The sequence below is a fragment of the Giraffa tippelskirchi genome, chromosome 5 (genome assembly GCF_054371585.1).
Source record: "Giraffa tippelskirchi isolate mGirTip1 chromosome 5, T2T-mGirTip1v1.2.pri, whole genome shotgun sequence".
NCBI lineage: Eukaryota > Metazoa > Chordata > Mammalia > Artiodactyla > Giraffidae > Giraffa > Giraffa tippelskirchi.
In genome coordinates this window covers 186,970,808-186,991,170 of record NC_137279.1, presented here as the reverse complement: position 1 = coordinate 186,991,170, position 20,363 = coordinate 186,970,808, and the positions used below count along the sequence as shown (strand labels likewise).

Sequence of the window (20,363 nt, the reverse complement as noted above, 5' to 3'; positions counted from 1 at the left end):
CCCTATGGTATCCTGCCAGCCCAGTTTTCAACTCCACGATGCCAGCCCCCATCCCTCACCCAGGAAACAGGGGTCACAAAGTGAGCTTGAGCTTGAAGAGGCAGGTCCCTTGTAATAAAGGTGCTAGGATTAAAGAGAGAGGTGAGTAGGAGAGCTCCAGTTTGCAGTTTTATATAAAAGACTTAGGAGGATAGAACATTAGCTAAGACGACCTCAGGAGGCTGGACTGAAGCTACATGTGATTAAGCCCGAGAACCTCAGTGCAGAACCTCAGTGCTTCCCAGCCCCGCCACCTTGCTGAACTAATTCAACAGATCCTAGAAACCACGCCCTGAACAATACAATGGCATTCATTCCACTTTGCTTCTCAGCCACCACTAATTCAACTTGTGTTTAGAGTGGCTGAAAAACATAATTCTGAATCCAGTTTGGAAAGATTTTTTGGCAACTGATATTTTACATGAAAGCACAAAAGAATGATAAATCTGACGATGGAAGATCAAAAACAGGCTTGTTTTATTTATACACAGAACAACTGTATTTACAACCCCAGATGTGGATATGTACATAGCAATACAGGAGGCATTTGCTTCCACGGTGGGCAATGTATAAATTAGGATCATAAATACGAGGGGAAGCTCCACCGGAGCGCACAAAACCTTTTCTCCAAGTCACCAGGGAGCCTTCCTACCTCCCTCTACACTGACAGGACCAGGAGACCCCAGGGACCCCCAGGGACAGCCGCACAGCAGGGGTGGGGACAGGGACAGAAGGGCAGCCAGCCCCACGTGCAGCGAGAGAGACACGAGGCGGCGGCGGCGGCAGGGACGCTGCCCCGCAGACAGGCTTCATGCAACGCTCATGTTTACTCCGCTCACTCGCACTCACTACACTCAGAAAACGGTTTTAGGTAAACAGTGTTGCTCTAATCACGGACATTACTTTTAAACACCACGCTTCACCTAAACTGATGGCTTTCCCACGAGAGGACGCGGAGGGCTGGGGTGGGTCCCCGCCCGTGCGGTTGAGTCCTGAGAACCTCAGACCCCCAGGCACCCACCCCTCGGAAACCGGTGCCTTCTGGCGCCCGGGTTCTCGCCGCCTCCCTCCTCCCAGCACAGCGTTTCCGAGGCGCGGGACCCCTCGCGGCGGGAAGGAGACACCGCCACCCGGGCTCACCTCCGAGGGCCGGAGCGCGGGCCGAGCTCAGCGCCCGGGGCTACCGGCAGGGGGGAGCCCCCGCGCGGAGGAGCCGCCGGCAGGGCGCGCGCCAGCCGGCCGGTCCGGAGACGGTGCCCCGCGGGCGGGGAAAGCGAGAAAGCGGCCAAGGCGGTAAGGGCGGGGTGCCGCCCGGGGAAGCGCTCCCAGCTCGGCAGCCCCGATACCCCGGGTCGCCCCCTCCACACAGAAACACGGGCCCGCCTCGGTGCGCAGGGGCACGACAGGCCAGGCGTCCTGGGGACGGCGGGGACCCCGCGCCCGCGGCCCAGGAACCAGGGCTCCCCGGCTGACGGAGGGGTGGGCGGTGCCCAGGCCGGGGGCTCGGAGACGCGGGGAGCCCGGCGGGGCCGGCGCGGGCGGGGAGCGGGCCCGGGAGGGGCGGCGCGGGCGGCAGGTAGCTGTGTTGTGGATCCGGCCCGGGACGCTGGGCCGGGCCGAGCGGCGGGAGTAGCACCATGAGGGGCCGCCGAGCCGGCTCAGTCGCGGGGGTCGCGAGGGACGCAGGCCGAGAAGGCGGAGGCTACGCCTCGGCGGCGGCGGCGGCGGCGGCGGGGACGCCGCGGCTCAGCTCCTTGATGCCGCACAGGATCCGTTTCATGTGGCCCACCTTGGTCACGCCGAGGTCCTGCAGGGAGAGAGCGGCGCTCAGGCCCGGGCGCCCCACGGCCCCACCGAGGGAGGGGTCATGATGACTCATGCCCGCAAACCACTACCAGCGGGCGCCCGCCTCGCCTGAGTCCCTGAATTGAGTCCAGGGCACCCTGGCGGTGCCTGGAAGCAGGCCAGCTGCGCGGCCCCGTCCAGGTGCCCTCGGCGGCCTCACAGCCTCCTGGGGTGCACCCGGAGGCGCCCGCAAGGCGAGCCAGCCTGGGGGCCCGCACCTGCCCTCCCCGAGCTGGGGCCAGGCGCTCCATGCCGGCCAGCGGGCAGCTGGGAAGGGAATCCCGGACACCGGGTCCCCCTTCACCCCGACGGCTGTCATCACAGAACTCGAGCTGGACAACCAGCAGGCTGCACCCCCCAGGGGGTTCACGGTGCCCCCAAGGGTTAACGTGGTTCACCGTGCTGCGAGCACGGCTCCCCATGGCATCTGCCCTGGCTCTGGCTGTGGCGGCTGAGACACCACGGCCCAGGGCCACATCTGTCACCCCCTAGTCGTTGCCCTGTGGCCTGAGAAGAACGGTGAGGAGACTGCTGGCGCTGGGGCGCGGCCAGGGCAGAGGGGGACCCCAGGGCCGCAGGGAGCACAGGCGCGCCTGCCCAGGAGGCGCGTGGAAGTACCTTGAGGTCCCTCCGCTCCAGGTGCAGGAGCTCGGAGCCCCGGATGTCATGCCGCGTGAAGATCTCCTTATACTCACAGAGACTGAGGTGCTCCAACCAGGCAGCCACCTCCTCTGTGCCCCAGAGGTGCACTGTCAGAGACGGAAAGGCACGGGCGCAGTGAGTGCCCGGAGCCCAGTGTCAGGCAGGCAGCGGCCAGCACCCCAGACACCCAGGCCACAAGCACCCCAAGCAGCCCCAGCAGCAGGCACCCCAACATCCCCCGGCCACAAGCACCCCAAGCAGCCCCAGCAGCAGGCCCCCACCACCCGGGCCCAGGCGCTGTCCCAAGCCAGTGCAGAAAGAGGAGATGGGCCACCACCCTTGGAGGAGCGTGAGCGAGGCCGCAGCTGGCGTCTGTTCCTGCTGGGGGTCCGGCAGCCTCGCCCCAGGAGGGACGGGTGGGCCTCCTGGCAGCTGAGGCCAGAGCCCCTCGCCCTTCGAGAGGGATCTTGGCGCTTCTGGCCCGCAGCAAGAACGGAGACTCGCAGAGATTCCATGGAGTCAGAGCCACCATGATTCAAAGAACCCAATTTCTGGACCAATACGCGAAGAAGAAAAATCAAAGGGCGCTACCCTTAGTGGCAGCAAATGCCCCCCCTCGAATCCGGGCTTGGGGCTGCCTAGCACCTGGGAGCCTGGGCCGTGCTCGGGGCCAACACTTTGCATGGAGACTCTAAGCCCCGATTCAGTGACCCAAGGAGAAACATCGTTTAGGGTCATCTTCTATTGATTTCCTAGCCTGAGACGGTGAGGGCCCAGGCTCCCGGGGAAGGGGCCATGATCAACGAACTGATTAACGGGCCAGGCAGCCCCTCAGGGAAGCAGGCACAGGGTCCAGCGTGTGTCTCTGAGTGTCCTGTCACCTCTGCTGTCTCCTCCCCACCTAACACCCCCATCGAGCACAGGCAGGCGGCTTGGGGCCTGTCCCCCGGAATCCACACCAGGAGCAGGGTCAGGGCAGGGAGTGACACGGGTCGCCCCGCCTTGTGCGGCGGGAGAGCCGGGGTGCGGTTCTGCAGCCACAGGCACGGCGGTGCAGGCCAGGGCGCCGCGGTGACTGGGGGCAGGGAGGGGCAGGTACCCGGGGCACCCAGGCTGCAGCGAGCTTCTCTGTTCTTGTTGTTCTTCTCCTTCTTGAACTTGGTCACCAGGCGGAATTTACCGCTGCGGCTGCGCTTGGAAAGATCCAGCATCGCGTTCTGTGGGGGAGGGCAGAAACAGAGCGCGTCAGACCCCCGTCTACCCATGCCTTGCCCCCTGCTGCAGACGGGCGCGGGAGCCGCGAAAAGGCCTGTCGTCTTTTTCCTTGACTTTCAGTCTTGGACTGATCGCTCATTTCTAATGCCTTTTAAAAGCAGTTTTGCAGAGAGAAGCATCCATTTTCATATTCTGTTTTTTTTTTTTCATTTTATAATGTTCATTCATCCTGTGATTGAACAGCTTTGTACGTATCACTTAAATATCAAGACTATTAACATCAAGACGCATAAGTTATTGCTGACTTCGCAGTGTTGCGCCAGCAGGCTAGTCTGTCAGGGTCACAAGTATCCTTCTAAAGGAAGCTTTTCCTGCACTCTTTCCTCACCATCCACTCCCGGAGACAGAATCAAGAAGGGAGGGGAGTCAGAGGGACAGGAGACAGGGTGCCGGCTCGGTGGCCACCTCCCTACAGCACAGTCCGGGTCACGGTGGAGCCATCGCGGCCCTTTCCCTCCGGGTCTGTGGACGGCCTCTGTTGGTTCTCACAGAAGCTACGGCCTGGGTCTCCACCAGTAATGAGTTCTGTACACTCACAGACACATACCTCTGTCGGTCATTTGTATAAACGTATTCACAGATAAAAGAAATTTCCTTGTTTTTCAGGTGTGCCAATTTCTTCCTGGCCCTGCTGGCCTGGATTCTGCCTCAGGGCCCTGTCTAGCTGCGTCCCCGCAGTGCCTACCTGCGTCCCCAGCGTCTACCTGCATCCCCACAGCATCTACCTGTGTTCCCAGCATCTACCTGCATCCCAGAGCACCTACCTGCGTCCCCAGCGTCTACCTGCGTCCCCGCAGTGTCTACCTGCGTCCCCGCAGTGTCTACCTGCGTCCCCAGCGTCTACCTGTGTCCCCGCAGTGCCTACCTGCGTCCCCAGCATCTACCTGCATCCCCGCAGCGCCTACCTGCGTCCCCGCAGCGACTACCTGCATCCCCAGGGCCTACCTGTGTCCCCGCAGTGCCTACCTGCATCCTCACGTCTACCTACATCCCCACAGCGTCTACCTGCATCCCCACGGTGGCTACCTGCGTCCCCAGGGCCCACCTGCATCCTCGCATCTACCTGCATCCCCGCAGCGCCTACCTGCGTCCCCGCAGTGCCTACCTGTGTCCCCAGCATCTACCTGCATCCCCGCAGCACCCACCTGCGTCCCCAGCATCTACCTGCATCCCCGCAGCGCCTACCTGCGTCCTCGCAGTGCCTGTGTCCCCAGCATCTACCTGCATCCCTGCAGCGCCTACCTGCGTCCTTGCGTCTACCTGCATCCCCAAAGCGCCTACCTGCGTCCCCGCAGTGCCTACCTGCATCCTCGCGTCTACATGCATCCCCGCAGCGCCTACCTGCGTCCCCGCAGTGCCTACCTGTGTCCCCAGCATCTACCTGCATCCCCGCAGCACCCACCTGCGTCCCCAGCATCTACCTGCATCCCCAGCGTCTATCTGCATCCCCACAGCATCTACCAACATCCCCGCAGTGCCCGACGTGGTGAGACTGCGCAACTCTAGGACGCACTCGCAGATCTGATGGGGACACCTGGTCACACTGAAAATTGCCCATGAGGCTTTTCCCTGGAATCGCACCCACGCTGGCTAGAGCTGGACACCTTCACACCCGGTCTGCCAGGACCCTGCAGCTTCACCACACCCCTGCGTGGTCATCTTTGTGGGCTTTTTACCAAAGGTGTGTCATGTTCTTTATTTCACACAAACTTTGTATTTTATAAGGTTTCTACTAGGAAAGTGACCTCTTACAATGACATTTTCTAGTCAACGATTGTGAGTTATTCAAGAAACTTATTTCTACACATTTCTCATACTTGGCAAAATGATCCCGTATCCACTCTAACACAGCCGCCCCACGGAGGACCTCCAGCCCCAGGGGACTGCCATAGCCATGGGCTCTCCTGTCCCCAGATAAGTGTCCCCTTGCGCCTCAGCGGCTTCCTGCAGGACAAATGGGAGGCAGCTATTTTCCACAATCCAAACAAAATCCTATTCCTGACTCTGTAATGTCTTGTTTTTAAGGCAAACATGGGTTTTATTAAATTTACTTCCAACTTTTAAAAACATGGATATTTTCTTCCATTGGTAAGACAGGGAGACTAGTAGAATGAGGCTGATTATCCACCTGTTATTTAATCTCCACCTTTTAAAAGCAAATTTCAAACATCAAATTATTCTACTCATAAATACTTCAGTACACAACTGTAAAAGATGACGCTACTCTTTTTAAAACGTAATCATGGCACCATTATCACACCTGACACCATTCACTTAGCTCTAATGAATTCATTTATATCCCATCTCCCTAACTGCTCCAAAGGTTCATCTTCATGGTGGGTCTGTCTCAATCGGGGCCCTAGCAGGGCGCACAGGGGACACCCAGCTCCTGCTCCGCATCTCCTGTCCCTCCATCTGCAGAGAAACCAGGCATCTGCCTGGAGGACAGGATGTCTCCCTGGCCGCCTCCTGACGCAAAACAGCCCTTTAACCCCACACATTCCGGCTAGAATTCTTTTACAGAGAATTTCTTTCATCAGCAATTTTAAGAAAGAATTTTTATGGATCTACTGATAATATTCACGTTTGGAACCCAATGTGCTGGTTTTTAAAAAAGGAAAATGTTTGAAAGTTCTGGAGATCTGTTTCCTAACGTGAATATACTCAACACTACTTGAATTGTACACTTAAAATGATAAAGATGGTAAGTTGCATATGTCTTTTTTACCACAATTTAAAAAAATGAACTGAGATAACGTCCATCTTTTTCTAGCTTTGACACTTTTTTGTATACGGAAATTACATATTCCTTGACAAATTTTTCCTTTGGAAATAAAATTTACTTTTTCAAGTTGTTCTGTGGCTATTCTTTTTAAAATATCTTGAGATTTAAATTTGTGTAATTTACATTTTTTTTCTGAAAAATAAAGGCGTATCAGGACGCTGAGCCTCGCTGGCGTCCCTTTCATGGTCGCTGTGAGCTGACGCCCTTTCATACCTGCTGTTCTAGTCCCCTTCCCACTGCCTTTTGCTCCTTTTCCCCCCAGATTACATCTGCCAGAGGGTAGTTTGTTTTGCTTTCATTTCAAAGAACCAACTCCAAGATCTATCACTGTTTTTCCTTTTCAGATAAATGATTTTCCTATCTTTACGTCAGTAGAATTATGGTAGCTCCCCATTCACGGTTCCCTTTGCCCCTCATACTTCACCTCGTTGCCCCCTGCATGGGTGGGATGAGCCAGTCTGGAATACGATCAGATTGTTAAAATGTCCTATGCATAACAGGAGAGCAGAGTCCCCCTTTACAGAGCATAAAATCTTCTCTATAGAGAAGCACAACACATATTTGTATATAAATTCTACATACACATATTCTATCAACTTTCTTTGTTCAGAAGTTGTGACGTGGTTAGTTTCACCATGATTAATCATGGACTGATAGTGAGAGGTCACACTATAAAATTGGGTTTCTGACATTTCTTATTATTTCAAGAAGTTTTAGCTTGACACATTTTATGTACATAAATTAAGATTAAAATTTTGGGGGTAATCACTTTAAAAAAACATGCAGAAGAGCACATATTTCCAAACTAGTACACGAGATAAACAGAACTGTGGGAAGGAGAGACTCATCAATCAAAAAGGAGAAATGAAACAAAAAGGGGGACAAACAGCAGAAAAGATGGTAAAAATGCGTCTAAACATGGTAATCACAGTAAATGTAAACAGACTGAACTCGCGTATTAAAACAGTACAATATTGAATAAAAACCCAAATTTAGCAATGCTGTCTTAAGAAAGACATTCCAAATAAAGCTTGAGAGTAAAGTATGAAAAAAAATATGTCAAACAAGTAGGCTTGTTAGTAAAGGTCTTGTTACAATGATAAAACCCTAAATGCACCCAATAACATAGCCTCAAAATGCATAAGGCAAAAAATACACAAAACCACATACAAAAAATCAAGATACCTGCATTCATGGCCAGAGTGTTCAACAGTGACAGAGCAAGAAGACACAAAACCAAACACAAAAGAGAAAAAAACAAACGAAAATACCTCAGTGAGGACTTAACGATGTAAAAAATACAACTGCATACAAGGAACATTTATAAAAACCAACCATCTATGGGGCCATAAAGTTAGTGTCAATAAATTTTCAAAGGACTGGTTATATACAAACAACTGCCTCTGAACACAGTGAAATTAAGTTAAAAATAACAAAAAAAAAAGTATTAGAAAAAAAATTTCATCCATTGGCAAATAATTTAAATGCTCTATTAGCATATTTTATCATTACTTTAATCATAAGTTTATTTCAGAATTGTATGGTATATAACAATATGATTATTAGTTTTTACCAAAATAAAGTGATCCTCTATCACTTATTGCCTTAGGTATGCAATTCTATTTTTATATTAATAGTTACTTTGCATTTTTTATCGTTTTCTTGAGACTGCTTTATTTTCACTCTTTCTGGGTCATAATTTTTCATTGAGTGTATAGAAGAGAAAACTGTGCTCCTGTGATCAGTACTTGGTAAGATTTTTTTTTTAACACAACCTTAAGAATAATTTGCTTTTAAAAGGAGAAGATAAATTATTTCCTAATTTTTATGCTGTTAGCTCCATCTTTACTAGTGCCTTTATTTCTTTTTACAATACAGACAATATTTTGTTTTTATCTTTTGTAGTAATTCAGAGTCAGAGAAGGCAATGGCACCCCACTCCAGTATTTCTTGCCTGGAAAATCCCATGGACGGAGGAGCCTGGTAGGCTATAGTCCATGGGGTCGCTAGGAGCGGACACGACTGAGCGACTTCACTTTCACTTTTCCCTTTCATGCACTGGAGAAGGAAAAGGCAACCCACTCCAGTATTCTTGCCTGGAGAATCCCAGGGACGGGGGAGCCTGGCAGGCTATAGTCCATGGGGTCGCACAGAGTCGGACACGATTGAAGCGACTTAGCAGCAGCAGTGATTCAGAAAGATATAAACCTTTTCAATTTTACTAGAAACTACCTTTAAAACTTGGGAGAAGAGAATGGCTACCCACTCCAGTACTTCTTGCCTGGAGAATCCCATGGACAGAGGAGCCTGGCGGGCTATAGTCCATGGGGTCGCAAAGAGTCAGACATGACTGAGCGACTAACATACACACACACACACCCCTTTAAAAGTATTTTTAAGTTTTTAAAACATAACTGATTCCCTTCCTCTAATTCTTAACGTCAAGAGCGTCTTTCACCTCCTTCCACCAGAGCAGAAGGAATTTAAAGCTCACTCAACGCCTCTGTCCAAGTCCTCCTCCACTGTTTCCCGCCACTTCCCTTCCTGCCTCCTTCCCTGCTTCCCTTCCTTCCCCGCCACTGCCCACACTGCACGAATCACAGGCTAGGCTGTGGCTACATTCGTTAAAAAATTTAATATTATTTTTAGTAATTTTCTTTGAAACTTTTATCATATTTACAGCTAACTATTTAACAAATTTTGATGAGGCTGGCCGGGCCTTCTAAACCACAGAGTCCTCATCCTTAAGCTGCTGAGTTGTGTTTCTCAGCTGAGAGGCCTGTCAGTTCTCCACGCGGGGCCTGCGTTTGTCAACGAACGCCTGCATGTGCGTGAGGAGCTCTGCACTGCTGGCCCATCCCCTGGCCCAGGGTCCTAACAAGCGAAGCCAGCAACAGGGGGGTCCAGTGTTCAGTGCCCAGCAGTCCTTCACCAGGTGGACTTTCTCCCGGCTACCCCTGCTCTACCCTTGAGAGGACGGCCTCTCGGGTTGGCCTGCATGCAGGTGCTGCCCCCAAAACCACCCCCACCAAACACCTCTCCAGGCCTGAGGGCGCCTCGCCTGCTGCAGGAGGCACTGCCCCGGGGCACGCGCCCAGGGTCCCGATGTCCCAGCTGTGAGGCCTGCGCGAGCTGGGCTCCCTCAACACACGTAACAGACACGTGCGACTGCGCGCGGACCACGGCGCCCCGACCCTGCCGACACTCCCAGGAACCTGCAGCTCAGCCTGGCCGCGTGCCCGCACACTGGGGGCGCACAGTGGGCCGGGCTCAGCCTTCTCTCCACCTGCCCCCTGGCCCGTCCCGTAGTTCCGTGTCCGAGGGCAACAGTGCCCCAGTCCTAGAGGGTCATTCTCGAAAGCCATTCCCAGCTCCCTCCTACCTGCCAGTGGGTCTCCATGCCCTGAAGGCATTTTAACAGAGAGGCATGTTTACCGGGGGCCAGATCAGGGGCTGCAGGACCAACACCATCTTCAGCCTGAAGCACACAGGGACTCAGGCATGGAAGGGACAGCCCCGTGTCCAGGGACGCTGTGCTGAAGCCCCAGACCCACATACCTCGTCGTCACCAGGCTCCATGGGCTGGCACAGCCAGGGCGTGTCCGCCAGCTTCCTGAGCTGCTGGTCCATCTCGGCGAGGGCAGCCGTGAGCCGCTCCTTCTGAGGGGGATCCAACTGCTGCTCCAGGGACAGAGGGACGGAGGGAGGAAGGAGACACAGTGGTTACCAGCAGACAGGAAGCCCGGGCCACTCTGAGAGCTCTTCTAAAAGCTGCCAGGAAACGGAGTCACAGGGCACTCCTGAGGGCCAGACTCTGAACCTCCGCTTGTAAGTAGTGCCAAGTGAGAGAATTAAACTCTCCTCTCATAAGCAATGGGGCAAACCAAGCTTGCCTGAAAATCGCATCAGCAGGGCTCACAGGTCACCTGCCTCAGCTTCCTGGGGACCCTCTCTCTGAAGGGGGGACCAGCCCGCCTGCACCGGAGCGCAGAAAGCGTGTGGGGCGCAGAGGCAGCCGCAGGAACATCAGGATAGTGTGGAAGCTTGGAATGAGAGTAGCGAGTATGGACTGGACTTGGGGCGATTCTGCAGTGACTTCACCTCCTTGACCTGCCACACCTTCATTTTCTACAACAAGAAGGCTGGCTGGGCACTCTGAGGTCTGCCCTGTGGTAGCTTCTGCGATTCGACAGAAGTCCAGCTTGCTGCCTCCCCAGGGCTGAGTGAGGAGGGGCGGCCGGGTCTGCGTGCCGGGGACAAGGCTGGAAGCGGCCGCACACCCATGGGGCCTGTGGACAGAGTGCTGTGCATGACACAACGGGGCCCTGACACCCTGGAGGGGCTGTGGCGAGTCAGGCCAGAGGGTCTGAGCCTCACGCAGGGCCAGGGCAGGGCCCTCTGAGGAACCCCCACGGTCGGGAGCCCTGGACGGAGCCGCGCCACCTGTGTGCTCGCCGCGGGCCGCCCCCCAGCTTACCAGGGCCAGCCTGCCCGCAAGTAGCAGCTCCGTCTCGCTGCGCAGGGCTCGGACATTATTCACCATCTCCAGGACGAGGCTGCAGCTAAGCCCCTGAGAGGAACCAGAACAGAACCATGGAGACAGCCCGAGGGCTGGGGGGCGTAGGGGGCGAGGGGGGCGGGGAGGGCGCAGGCACCTCTGTGGCTCTGGGCTTGCCGTACACTCGGTCCATGGACTTGGAGCTGGCGTTGACGGCGTGGGCAAGCTCCTGCTCCACGTCCCGGTGGGACTGCGCGAGCTCCCGGATGCTGCAGAGACAGACACGGCGGCAGGCCGGTCACCTCGCTGAACACCAGCCCACTCGCCTCCTGACCATCGTGTTTCCGAGGGCAACTTGTGCCCAGTCGTCGAGGGTCATTCTCGACAGCAATTCCCAGCTGTCCTGGTGCAGTGACACGACGGCGGGGGAGGCCTTAACCGGGAGATCTGACGACAAACTCCCAAGCTTTTGCGGAGACTCACCCAAGGAGGTGAGTGCCCCAAAAGGACACTGAGGCCTTGTGAAACATCCAGAGCAGGAAGCAGAGGAGGAGAAAGCCAGGAAGGGACCAGAGATGCCCGTGGCGGGGGGAGGAGCGCCAGGCCTGCACGCAGCCCCAGAGGGAGGTGGGGCGGGGAGGGGAACAGGGTCCAAAGAGCCGAGGGGGTCAGGGGATGTGGCAGCTGCGGGCACAGGTCACCAGGCTGCTGCAACCATGCCTGAGTGAGAAGGGTGGACATGGCAGGGGCTGGGCAGCGGGCAGAATGGTGACCACCATGCGGGAAGGGCCACAGTGGCTCTGGGGGCTGAGAGGGGAAGGAAGCACCTACGGCTGTTCTTTTTTTTTTTTAATATCTACAAGGTTTGCTTCCAAACAGCACGCCTGCTCTTCAGAGTGAAGTGAAGGAGGCCGTTAGTGGACTGGTCTTAGGAATCCAGGACAGCTTTACAGTCCAAGTAGCTGGCCCTGAAAACGCCTGTGGGTTTGAGGCTTCCATGTCTTTAAGCCCCAGGTAATGTCTACAAGAGCATCAGTGACAACCACAAAGGGCAGGGCGAGCAGAGCCCGGCCGGTCCCGTGATGGAGGAGACGGCACGGAATTTGTAGGAGGAGCGTTTCAATGCCTGCAGCCTCGCACAGACCTGGGGCCATGGAAGGAGGGGGCGCCCACCTGTGGATGAGGGCTCCCGCTGCCCGCCCGAACTGGTCCATCTGGGTGGCCTCCTCTTCGGACAAGATCTCCGGGTGCAAGGAGAAAGAAGGGGCCCGGGGCAGCTCGCACTTCTGCTTGTCCTCCCAGGACTTGAGAGTGTTCTCGAAGGCCTAGGACAGGGGGCCAGGGTTACACATGCTCCCGCGAGCGCACGTCCAACAGCCAACGCTGCCGGACACTCGTGGAACAACCCCCGGACGGGGATGCACATGCCTGCTTACTCTGGGGGAGAGGGCACGGTCCTAGGAATCACAGCCCCGTTCACTTAATCTGGGGGAGAAATACGGCAATTCCTGGAAGCGAATGTTAAGGCACCAGGTGCTCCCCGAGACAGGTGGCCGTCTTACCCGATCCCTGGTGAGGGTCTGCGCCCGGTTCTTGTGGACGATCCGGATGTACCCCGGGGGCTGGACCCAGGCCTCTCCATCCACCTGCACAGGCACGCCTTCGTCGCCCAGGATGGAGATCTTCACCGTGCGACACTGTGAACACCACCGCCCTCGCTCGAGCGAGCTGACCACGACCCACCTGGCGCCACCGCCCTGCCCCACACCCCGCCCCACGCCGGCTGACCTCTGGGGCGACGCCACACCCTCAGCTGGGCTCAGGGCATACCCGCCTGGGGCACAGCTCCTGGAACCTGGGGCCAGCCCCGCCCCACCCCGCCGCCCCCGGGGCACCCCGCGTCCGTGACCGCCACCCTGTGGGGAACCAGCACCAGGCCTCAGGCGGGGACATGCAACCACCAAGAGCCGCTGGGTCCCTAGGCAGGTGGGGACATGCCCGGGACGGGGCCAACACCCACCAAGGGCTCCTCTTTTCGACAGCAAGCGTTGCCGAAGCATTAACACCGTGACAGCCACACAGCCCATGGTGGGGACAGAAGGGACTGGGGCTCAGGGCAGCATGAGCACCCGTCTCTGTGCGTGAGAACATGGCCCTCCCCACCGCCCAGACAGACAGACCCTTCCCAGGAGTCACCAGAAGCTCCCAAGGGGGACCCGCCCCGTCTCCCCCCGAGCTGGGCCTCAGAGCAGCCAGGTGAGGACATACACTCGGCCTCTGCTCCTGGACTCAGGCTGAGGCTCCCGAGAGCTGCAGGGCTGGACCGCAGGCAGCCAGGCCCACCTCAGCTCACCCCACCTCAGAAGGAGGAGCCCACAGAGAGGGTCAGGGAGGCCGCTCTGGGCTGCAAGCCAGCTCTGGTTTGGAAAGCATTTTTCAGAGGTCGAAAATGGCAGGCGAGAACGGGCTCTGGACCAGGAGGCGGCCGGGTGGCCCACTGTCCGGGGCTCTGCACCCAGGTGCCCGCCTGTCTCAGAAGCATGGTTCTGGGCCAGGCCTGCCTCTCCCCCCAGCACCCAGGCCCCTCTTGCCTCCAGGACCGTGGCCAGTACCTGGGCGATCCGGTGATGCTGCAGCTTTATGACCCGGGAGACAGCCATCTGCATGCTGCCAAACACCGCAACCACCTCCAAGATCTTGTCATCGAACGACGGGGCTGTGAAGGTCTGCAGGGGCCGGCGTCAGAGCTGACCTCTGCTCCTGGCCTCCCTGCACACGCCCCCACGCACAGCCACCTCTCTCTGGGGCACTGCTGCAGTAAAAGCCAGACAGGCCCACGACAGGCAGCAGCTCAGGGGACACTGCGGAGGGGTCTCCACTCCAGACCCAGAAGGCAGCGGCCCGGATCAAGTGGCAGGCCTGCCTGCTCCTCATACACGCAGGGCCTTGGGCACGTGACTGCCTCTCCTCCTGGGTTCCCGCTTCTGTAAAACGGGGCTCACACCGGTGCATTTCTCCAGGGTCTCACAAGGGCTCTGAACTCGGGCACCGTGCTGATAAGAGGGACCAGCACGGGCTACGAGTGCGGTCTACATTAACTGTCCTTATCAGCTGCCGTGTACTAAGGAAGTCGGCCCTGGCTAACACCCATCCGTGCCCCCACAGCATAAATTCCAAACTCCTCCCTGGCTCACGCAGCCCCACGGGAGCTCTGACCTCTCTGCGCTCCGCCCAGGGTGCGTGCCATCGGAGAACATGCTCCCTCCCCCACACTGACCTGACCTGTCGAACCCCAAGTCACCCTCAGGCCTCCCAAGTCACCCTCAGGCCTCCGTGCCGATGTCCCCTCCCGCTAGACGCCCTCCCAGATGACCCCCAAGGCAGGTCTGGGCCCAGACTCCAGGCCACACCTGTGACCACACCTGTCTGGCCTGGCGTCCCTTTCCTGAGGGCGCTCCCCCATCTGGCCCTTGGCCCGCCCACAGAGCACCCCAGAGCAGGAGGCTCCACCTCGGCTCCCGGAGGGGCCGCTTCTCTGGCCGCTCTGTCCTCACCCGCCCAGGCCCACACCGCCTGGCACCCCCGTACGTACGTCGTCCTCCTTGGTGCCCCCCCAGAAGTTGGTCCCTCCGGCGTAGCTGGGGATGTTGAGGACTGCGATTCCCTGCAGACTGGGGAGGGGGATGGGGCGCCCGTCGCACTGTGCGGGGGGAGGGGGGGGGCGGGGGGGGAGAGGAGAAGAGAGAAGAGAAGAGAGAGCCGGAGTCAGGCAGGGTGTCCTCCTGGGCACCCGCCAGGGGTCTCGCTGGTCAGGAGCGGGGCTGGGGGGCTGCCCCCTCACCTCCAGGAGGACCTTCTGCTCCAGGTTCTTGTAGGTCCTGTGCAGCAGCTCTCTGGTGCCCAGGACTCCGTACCACATCATGTTCTTGGTTCGACTCCTGGGGTGGAGAGCACATGGCCGGCCGGCAGTCACCTCCTCACAGCCGGTCACACCGGGCATGTGTGCCCAGCAGTGACACGGTGAGGCGAGGAGGGATGTGCCTGTGACACGTCCGTGTGAGACACGCAAGAGAAACGTTCACCGACATGAAATTCTACTTTTCAAAAGTAATGCCCCCAAGAAGTAAGCGTCTCCTGAATGGTAAGACATCACAGAGCCTCACAAAAAACATGCAAATCACAACTTTTTCCAGCTATAAAATTATACTTGTTGTTCAGTCGCTCAGTTGTGTCCGACTCTTTGCGACCCCAGGGACTGCAGCATGCCAGGCTTCCCAGTCCTTCACCATCTCGCAGAGTTTGCACAAACCCATGTCCATCGGGTCGGTGATGCCAACCCCCATCTCATCCTCTGTCGCCCCTCCTCCTCCTGCCCTCAGTCTTTCCCAGCACCAGGGTTTTTCCCAATGATTCGGACTTGGGGAGTGCAGGAAAGCACCGAGGCGCACGCGTACTCCCCACGTGTCAGCACCGATGAGAAGCGCTCCAGCATGTTCTCAGTCCTTTCCAGGAAGTCGACTTACAGCTGAAACGCTGGGAACCTGCACTTCGCCCCACGGGGAGGGGCCACCCCGGGTCCTGAGCACGAATGGCCACATCAGGGCTCCTCCCACCAGCAGTCACTGGATCAGTACCTCCAACGGGCCTCCACTGCCCGCCTGCACTCCCAGGCTTTGTAACGCGCCCGGCTGGGGCCCTTGATCAAATGCCCCTTTGCCGAAGTTTCCTACTTCTTCAAGCTAGATTTGTCGAAATGGCATTTTCTCAGTAGGTCTTCTCAAAGATGCAAACTCAGGCAAGGTTACACCAGGATTCCAAGCTGCTAAAAACCATGCTGCATGCGGCCCTGCTCCTACACCTGCTCTGTTCTGTAAATGACATGCGTTCTAATAACGCCTTTCAGGTTGTTTGGACTGACGAGGGTGTTTTCATGTGATCGGGGCTCTGTTATGTACTGGATGATGGGGATGCCCCTAGGGACGTCTGAGCCTTTTTCCGACACTCGAGCCCCAGGGCTCCCAGGGTTTTGAAGTTCTCGTGACTCTGGTTCTGTTTTTCTAGGAAGGGGCCCCTCCACCTGCTTCGATGGCTGTTCTCCCCCAAACTCCACACCAGCTCCTCTCCGTCTCTAGTTCTGGACTGTCCCAGCTGAACGGTCCCCCGCCAGGTGACAGCCACTGTGGGGTGGGAGACATCAACCGCCCTCCTCCCTGGGCTGGGGGGGGAGCAAGCACATGGAGATTTAGGGGGAGAACCTGAACACCCCCAGGGAAAGCCCTTGGGGCGGCCCCTGCTCGAGAGCCCGAGAAGGGGGCGAGCCCTGACCCCTCCTGCAGGCGACCCGGGCTGCCCGCTGCTGTGGCCACGACACACGGACGCACCTGCCTTCCGGCGAGGTGCTCGGGCTCTGCCTAAGTGCTCCGCGCTCCAGGAATAACCCAGGACCGGGGGGGGAGGAAGCAGACCCCGCGTCAGGACCGGCGTGCGCGGGGGCCGACACCCACCTGCACTTCTCCGGGTGCTCGTCACGCTTGTTGTTGAAGTCCAGGGAGATCTTCGCGTCCAGGCCGATGCCAAAGTAATTGTTCATGACACACTTCTCCGTGTAACACTCTCTGCAAAGGAGGGGTTCAGGCTGATTAGAACAGCCCTGCGGACTGGTCTCTGAGTGTATTTTCCTGAGGACAAAACTTAGCTTTTGGAGGATAGGGGACAGTGTGACCAAGATGCAATTCACATACCATAAAATCTACCTGCTTAAAAGGCCCAACCCAATAAGGACTTTCATGTATTCACAGAATCACTACAACCGACATCAGAACAGCTCATCCCCCAAAACGAAGTCCACACCCGTCAGCCATCGGCCCCGGAAGCCCCCATCGGCTTTCTGTGCCTGTGGCACCGCAGTTCTGGAGGGCTCCTAGAAACGGGCTGACAGGCGTGCGGCCTCTGTGTCTGCCCCCGTCACTGAGCGCGCCTCCACACCACGCGCACCGGGCTCGTCCAGCGCAGTGCCTCAGCCGGCTATGGCCCGACAGGGACCCTCACAGGACGCGCTCCATCCGGCCGGCCGCTCCCTGGCTGTGGGACGTTCGGGCTGTTTCACTTTTGAGCCCTGACTTGTGGACACTCGTACCCACGCCTTGGCGTGGCATGTGTGCTTCTGTTTCGTTTTTCCTGGGAGTCACCCCAGGAAGGGACCCGCTGGGCCACGCCTGACTCTCCTAACAGAGGCCATACTGTTGACTCTCCTCACCACACCAGACACACGCGGTGGGCGCCTTTCAGTCACCTGCACCAGGCACTGGCTGCCCAGAACTTGCTATCAGCTGGCAGAAAGGGAAATCTAGGGCTTTCAAAATGCCATGTGTCCCACAACGGCCTCTATACACACAAGGACAAGCTGCACGAAAGCCCGTGCTGCCTTTAGACGCTGGGCAGAGGACACAGCACGTGGTGGGCAGAGTCCAAACCCAGGACAGCATCTCCCAGGGAGAACGAGGAGGGGCGTCCAGCCTGGGATCCGCACTGATGGAGCGGCAGACCCACAAGGAAGGCGACGCAATCAGGAGGTGGTGCCCACGTGGGGCTGGCCAGGACCCCAGAGAGGACGACCAAGAACATGGCACAGCTGGTCTTGGTCTCTGAACCTCAGTCTCTGAACCTGCCGAAGCCTCAGCACGCCAGCATGTTCAGAAGCCAGAGACGCATGAGCACGGCCACCTCCCTTCCCAGAAGTTCCAGCCAGCCTCCGCCCCTGCAGCCTCACCCTTTCTGGGTTTTCCTTACTGGCCGACAGCAGCTGGAAAACGATCACCCGGTTAACTGCTCAAGAATTTCTCAAGTTATTTCCAAGTCAGATTTCTATGCACCAGCATTTAGCTAACAACATGCCCACTTGGTTTACCCCATACTCACAGGTTTTCCGGTTCAGAGTTAAAGGGATCAGCGTTAATTAGTAGTCGACTGATGACTGAGCTTCCAGGCAGGGTACCAGACATCCCAGCACGAACATCTGTCAGGGAGAGAACAGGAGGAGACCGCACTGCCTGGGGGCCCTTGATTCAAGAGGATGATGATCATGTGTTCTTCAAAGATTACTATCATATATAAGATGCTTCTAAAATACCACGTAAAGATGTCCACACTTTGACAATTAATAGTCTCAGATCAAAAAACACTCTCCTAAATCCACACTAGCAGAACAAAAATACACAATGGGTGGTAACCTATGACACATCAGAAAAGAGTTTATAAAGACGGCTGTCACTAAAGCCAAGAGACTCCACCAAAATGATCTCCACTCCAACTCATCTTAGGGTTGGGCCAGTCACACAACTTTTAAGGGTAAATCCATGAGGAAAAGTTGTACATCAAAGAATCCTCCAGGTGACCAGAGCCCTCGGATACCTGCACCAATCTTTTTAAGTTTACATCATGAACAATAAGGCTGAGACAGAGCCCTGCTTTTGAACATTCTGCCGGACCATCCTGTCCAGTAACGTCTTTGCTGCTTATCAACCAAATCTGTCTCATCCTCTTCTCCCCAGAACTTCTGGAATTTTCTTTCTATTCAGCCGAGAGTCACCTAAAAACTGCCAAACCACTTCTATGAGCAGCGTGTGCTCAGCCTGGCCCAAGAGGCCCAGGAAGCTACCGGAAGCGAGTCACAGGAGTCCTCTCGTCGCTTTCAACCCCTCGGATCACTCCCTCCTACCGAGGACACAAAGTGTTACCACATCCCCTGCCTCCCGCTCCGAGAAGCAGCAGCAGGGGCTGCATCAACATGACGATGTGATCCTGGGCACAATGCAGGCAGCGGGTAGGCACGACCCTTCTGGTGGCCAGCTGTGAATCAAGCTGGGAACAATGGTGGGAACAACGGGGTGACCACTGGCTCTCCACCACCCCCTGCAAGCCCTCCCTTTTCACTCAGCCCAGCTCCTATTTATCCCTCAGCACCCAGCTCGAGCATCACCTCCTCAGTGACATCTGCCCGGAACCCCAGCTGGTGACCTGGGAGCCATCTGCCCTGTGTAATACATACACCAGGGCGCTTTTCACAGAGCCGCAACAGAACTCTGAACTCTGCCTGTCCTTCCCACAGACCTGTGAACTCCTGGAGCGCAGGGACCTGGTCTTGCTGAGCGCTCAGACCCACGCCAGACAGAGTGACAGCTGGTGGCAGGTTAGCGCCCTGCCTGCGCCCCCCAACCCCCACCCCAGACACGCGGGCTGCTGTGAAGGGCCGGGGAGCCTGGCCCGCCCGGGGGGACACTCACTCGGGAACAAGATCTTCGTGTTCAGTGCTGGCAGGCCATCCCGGCTTCCCGACTGCGGAGGAAGAGACGCAGAACCACCTGGCGACAAGCTCCCTTTGCTTATCAGCTTCTCACAGGGGGACTTGGACACTGTCAGAGAGGACAGAAGACAGGCCACTGAGCTACTGGCAGGCTTTGTCAGGGAGGGGGCCCGCAGAGGGGCCGAGGCAGGTGAGCAGCGGTCACACGCAGCGGTCACCCGAGGAGAGAGCTGCTGGGTCCGGACACCCCCAGAGACACGGGCCCCAGCGGGGGCAGAGGGGCCAGCCCCGACCGTGGTCAGGCCAGGGTCTGTGCCCCAGCAGAGGGCAATTCCGCACGGGAATGGTGGTGGGGAAACTCCAGGGCAGGCTCTCCTGGCGGCTCGTAAGGCTGTGCGCTGGGGGGTCACAGAGGCGGGGCTGTTCCACGGTGGCTAAGGGTCCTCAGGTGGCAGCCTGTGTGGCTGGGTGGCCGGCTGCCGCCTGGAGGCCCTGAGCCCTGGGTTAGGACCCGCTGGGCCAGGCGTGCAGGGAGGTTTGGAGAGAAGGCCCCTCCCGGCCCAGGGTCCTGCCGGGCCTACAGCAGGTAAACTGCGCACATCAGGTGGTTCGTGAAACAGGTGGCGAGTTCGAGACTCTTTATACCTCCACATGGCCATGGCAACCATGAGAAAGGCCCTCACGCTTCCAGGCATCCCAAACGAGAGGGCCCTGTACCTCTGCGGAGGCTCCTGCCCTTGGCCGTGGTGCCGTGGCCCTCGCCGTGGCCTGCTCTGTCGTCCAACTTCAGGTCCTTCTTCTCCGACTCGGAGAGGCCAAGGATGAAGCCCTCCTGCTCCTGGGTTTGGGCGTTCTGCTCGTCCACAGCTGCGCAAGGCAAGGTGGTGGCGGCTGAGTGCATGGAGGTTAACCCACAGCTGCCGCCAAGCGGCACAGGGACCAGCCTCATCGCCCTCATCCTGGCCTCGGCTGAAGGC

General features: G+C 57.3%; 1 protein-coding gene across 4 annotated transcripts in view; it reads right to left on the bottom strand.

Moving 5' to 3' along the window:
- Nucleotides 1-494: 494 nt before the first annotated feature.
- Nucleotides 495-20,363, bottom strand: part of DGKD (diacylglycerol kinase delta) — a 109,572-nt gene continuing 89,703 nt past the window's right edge. For 2 of the 4 annotated variants that reach the window (XR_014053887.1, XR_014053889.1), the window contains exons 16-30: nt 20,104-20,253; nt 19,367-19,495; nt 18,003-18,099; nt 16,589-16,699; nt 14,926-15,022; nt 14,677-14,784; nt 13,697-13,810; nt 12,647-12,781; nt 12,258-12,409; nt 11,242-11,353; nt 11,064-11,156; nt 10,145-10,264; nt 2,864-3,743; nt 2,503-2,633; nt 495-1,846 (exon numbers count right to left, since the gene is read on the bottom strand). Coding sequence is in view for 2 of the 4 variants with exons in the window: in XM_081491024.1 (XP_081347150.1) it covers nt 1,742-1,846; nt 2,503-2,633; nt 3,626-3,743; nt 10,145-10,264; nt 11,064-11,156; nt 11,242-11,353; nt 12,258-12,409; nt 12,647-12,781; nt 13,697-13,810; nt 14,677-14,784; nt 14,926-15,022; nt 16,589-16,699; nt 18,003-18,099; nt 19,367-19,495; nt 20,104-20,253 (1,772 nt within the window). In the remaining 2 variants the exon portion in view is untranslated. The remainder of the gene's footprint in view (nt 1,847-2,502; nt 2,634-2,863; nt 3,744-10,144; nt 10,265-11,063; nt 11,157-11,241; nt 11,354-12,257; nt 12,410-12,646; nt 12,782-13,696; nt 13,811-14,676; nt 14,785-14,925; nt 15,023-16,588; nt 16,700-18,002; nt 18,100-19,366; nt 19,496-20,103; nt 20,254-20,363) is intronic. The other 2 variants (XM_081491024.1, XM_081491025.1) reach the window with 1 other exon arrangement.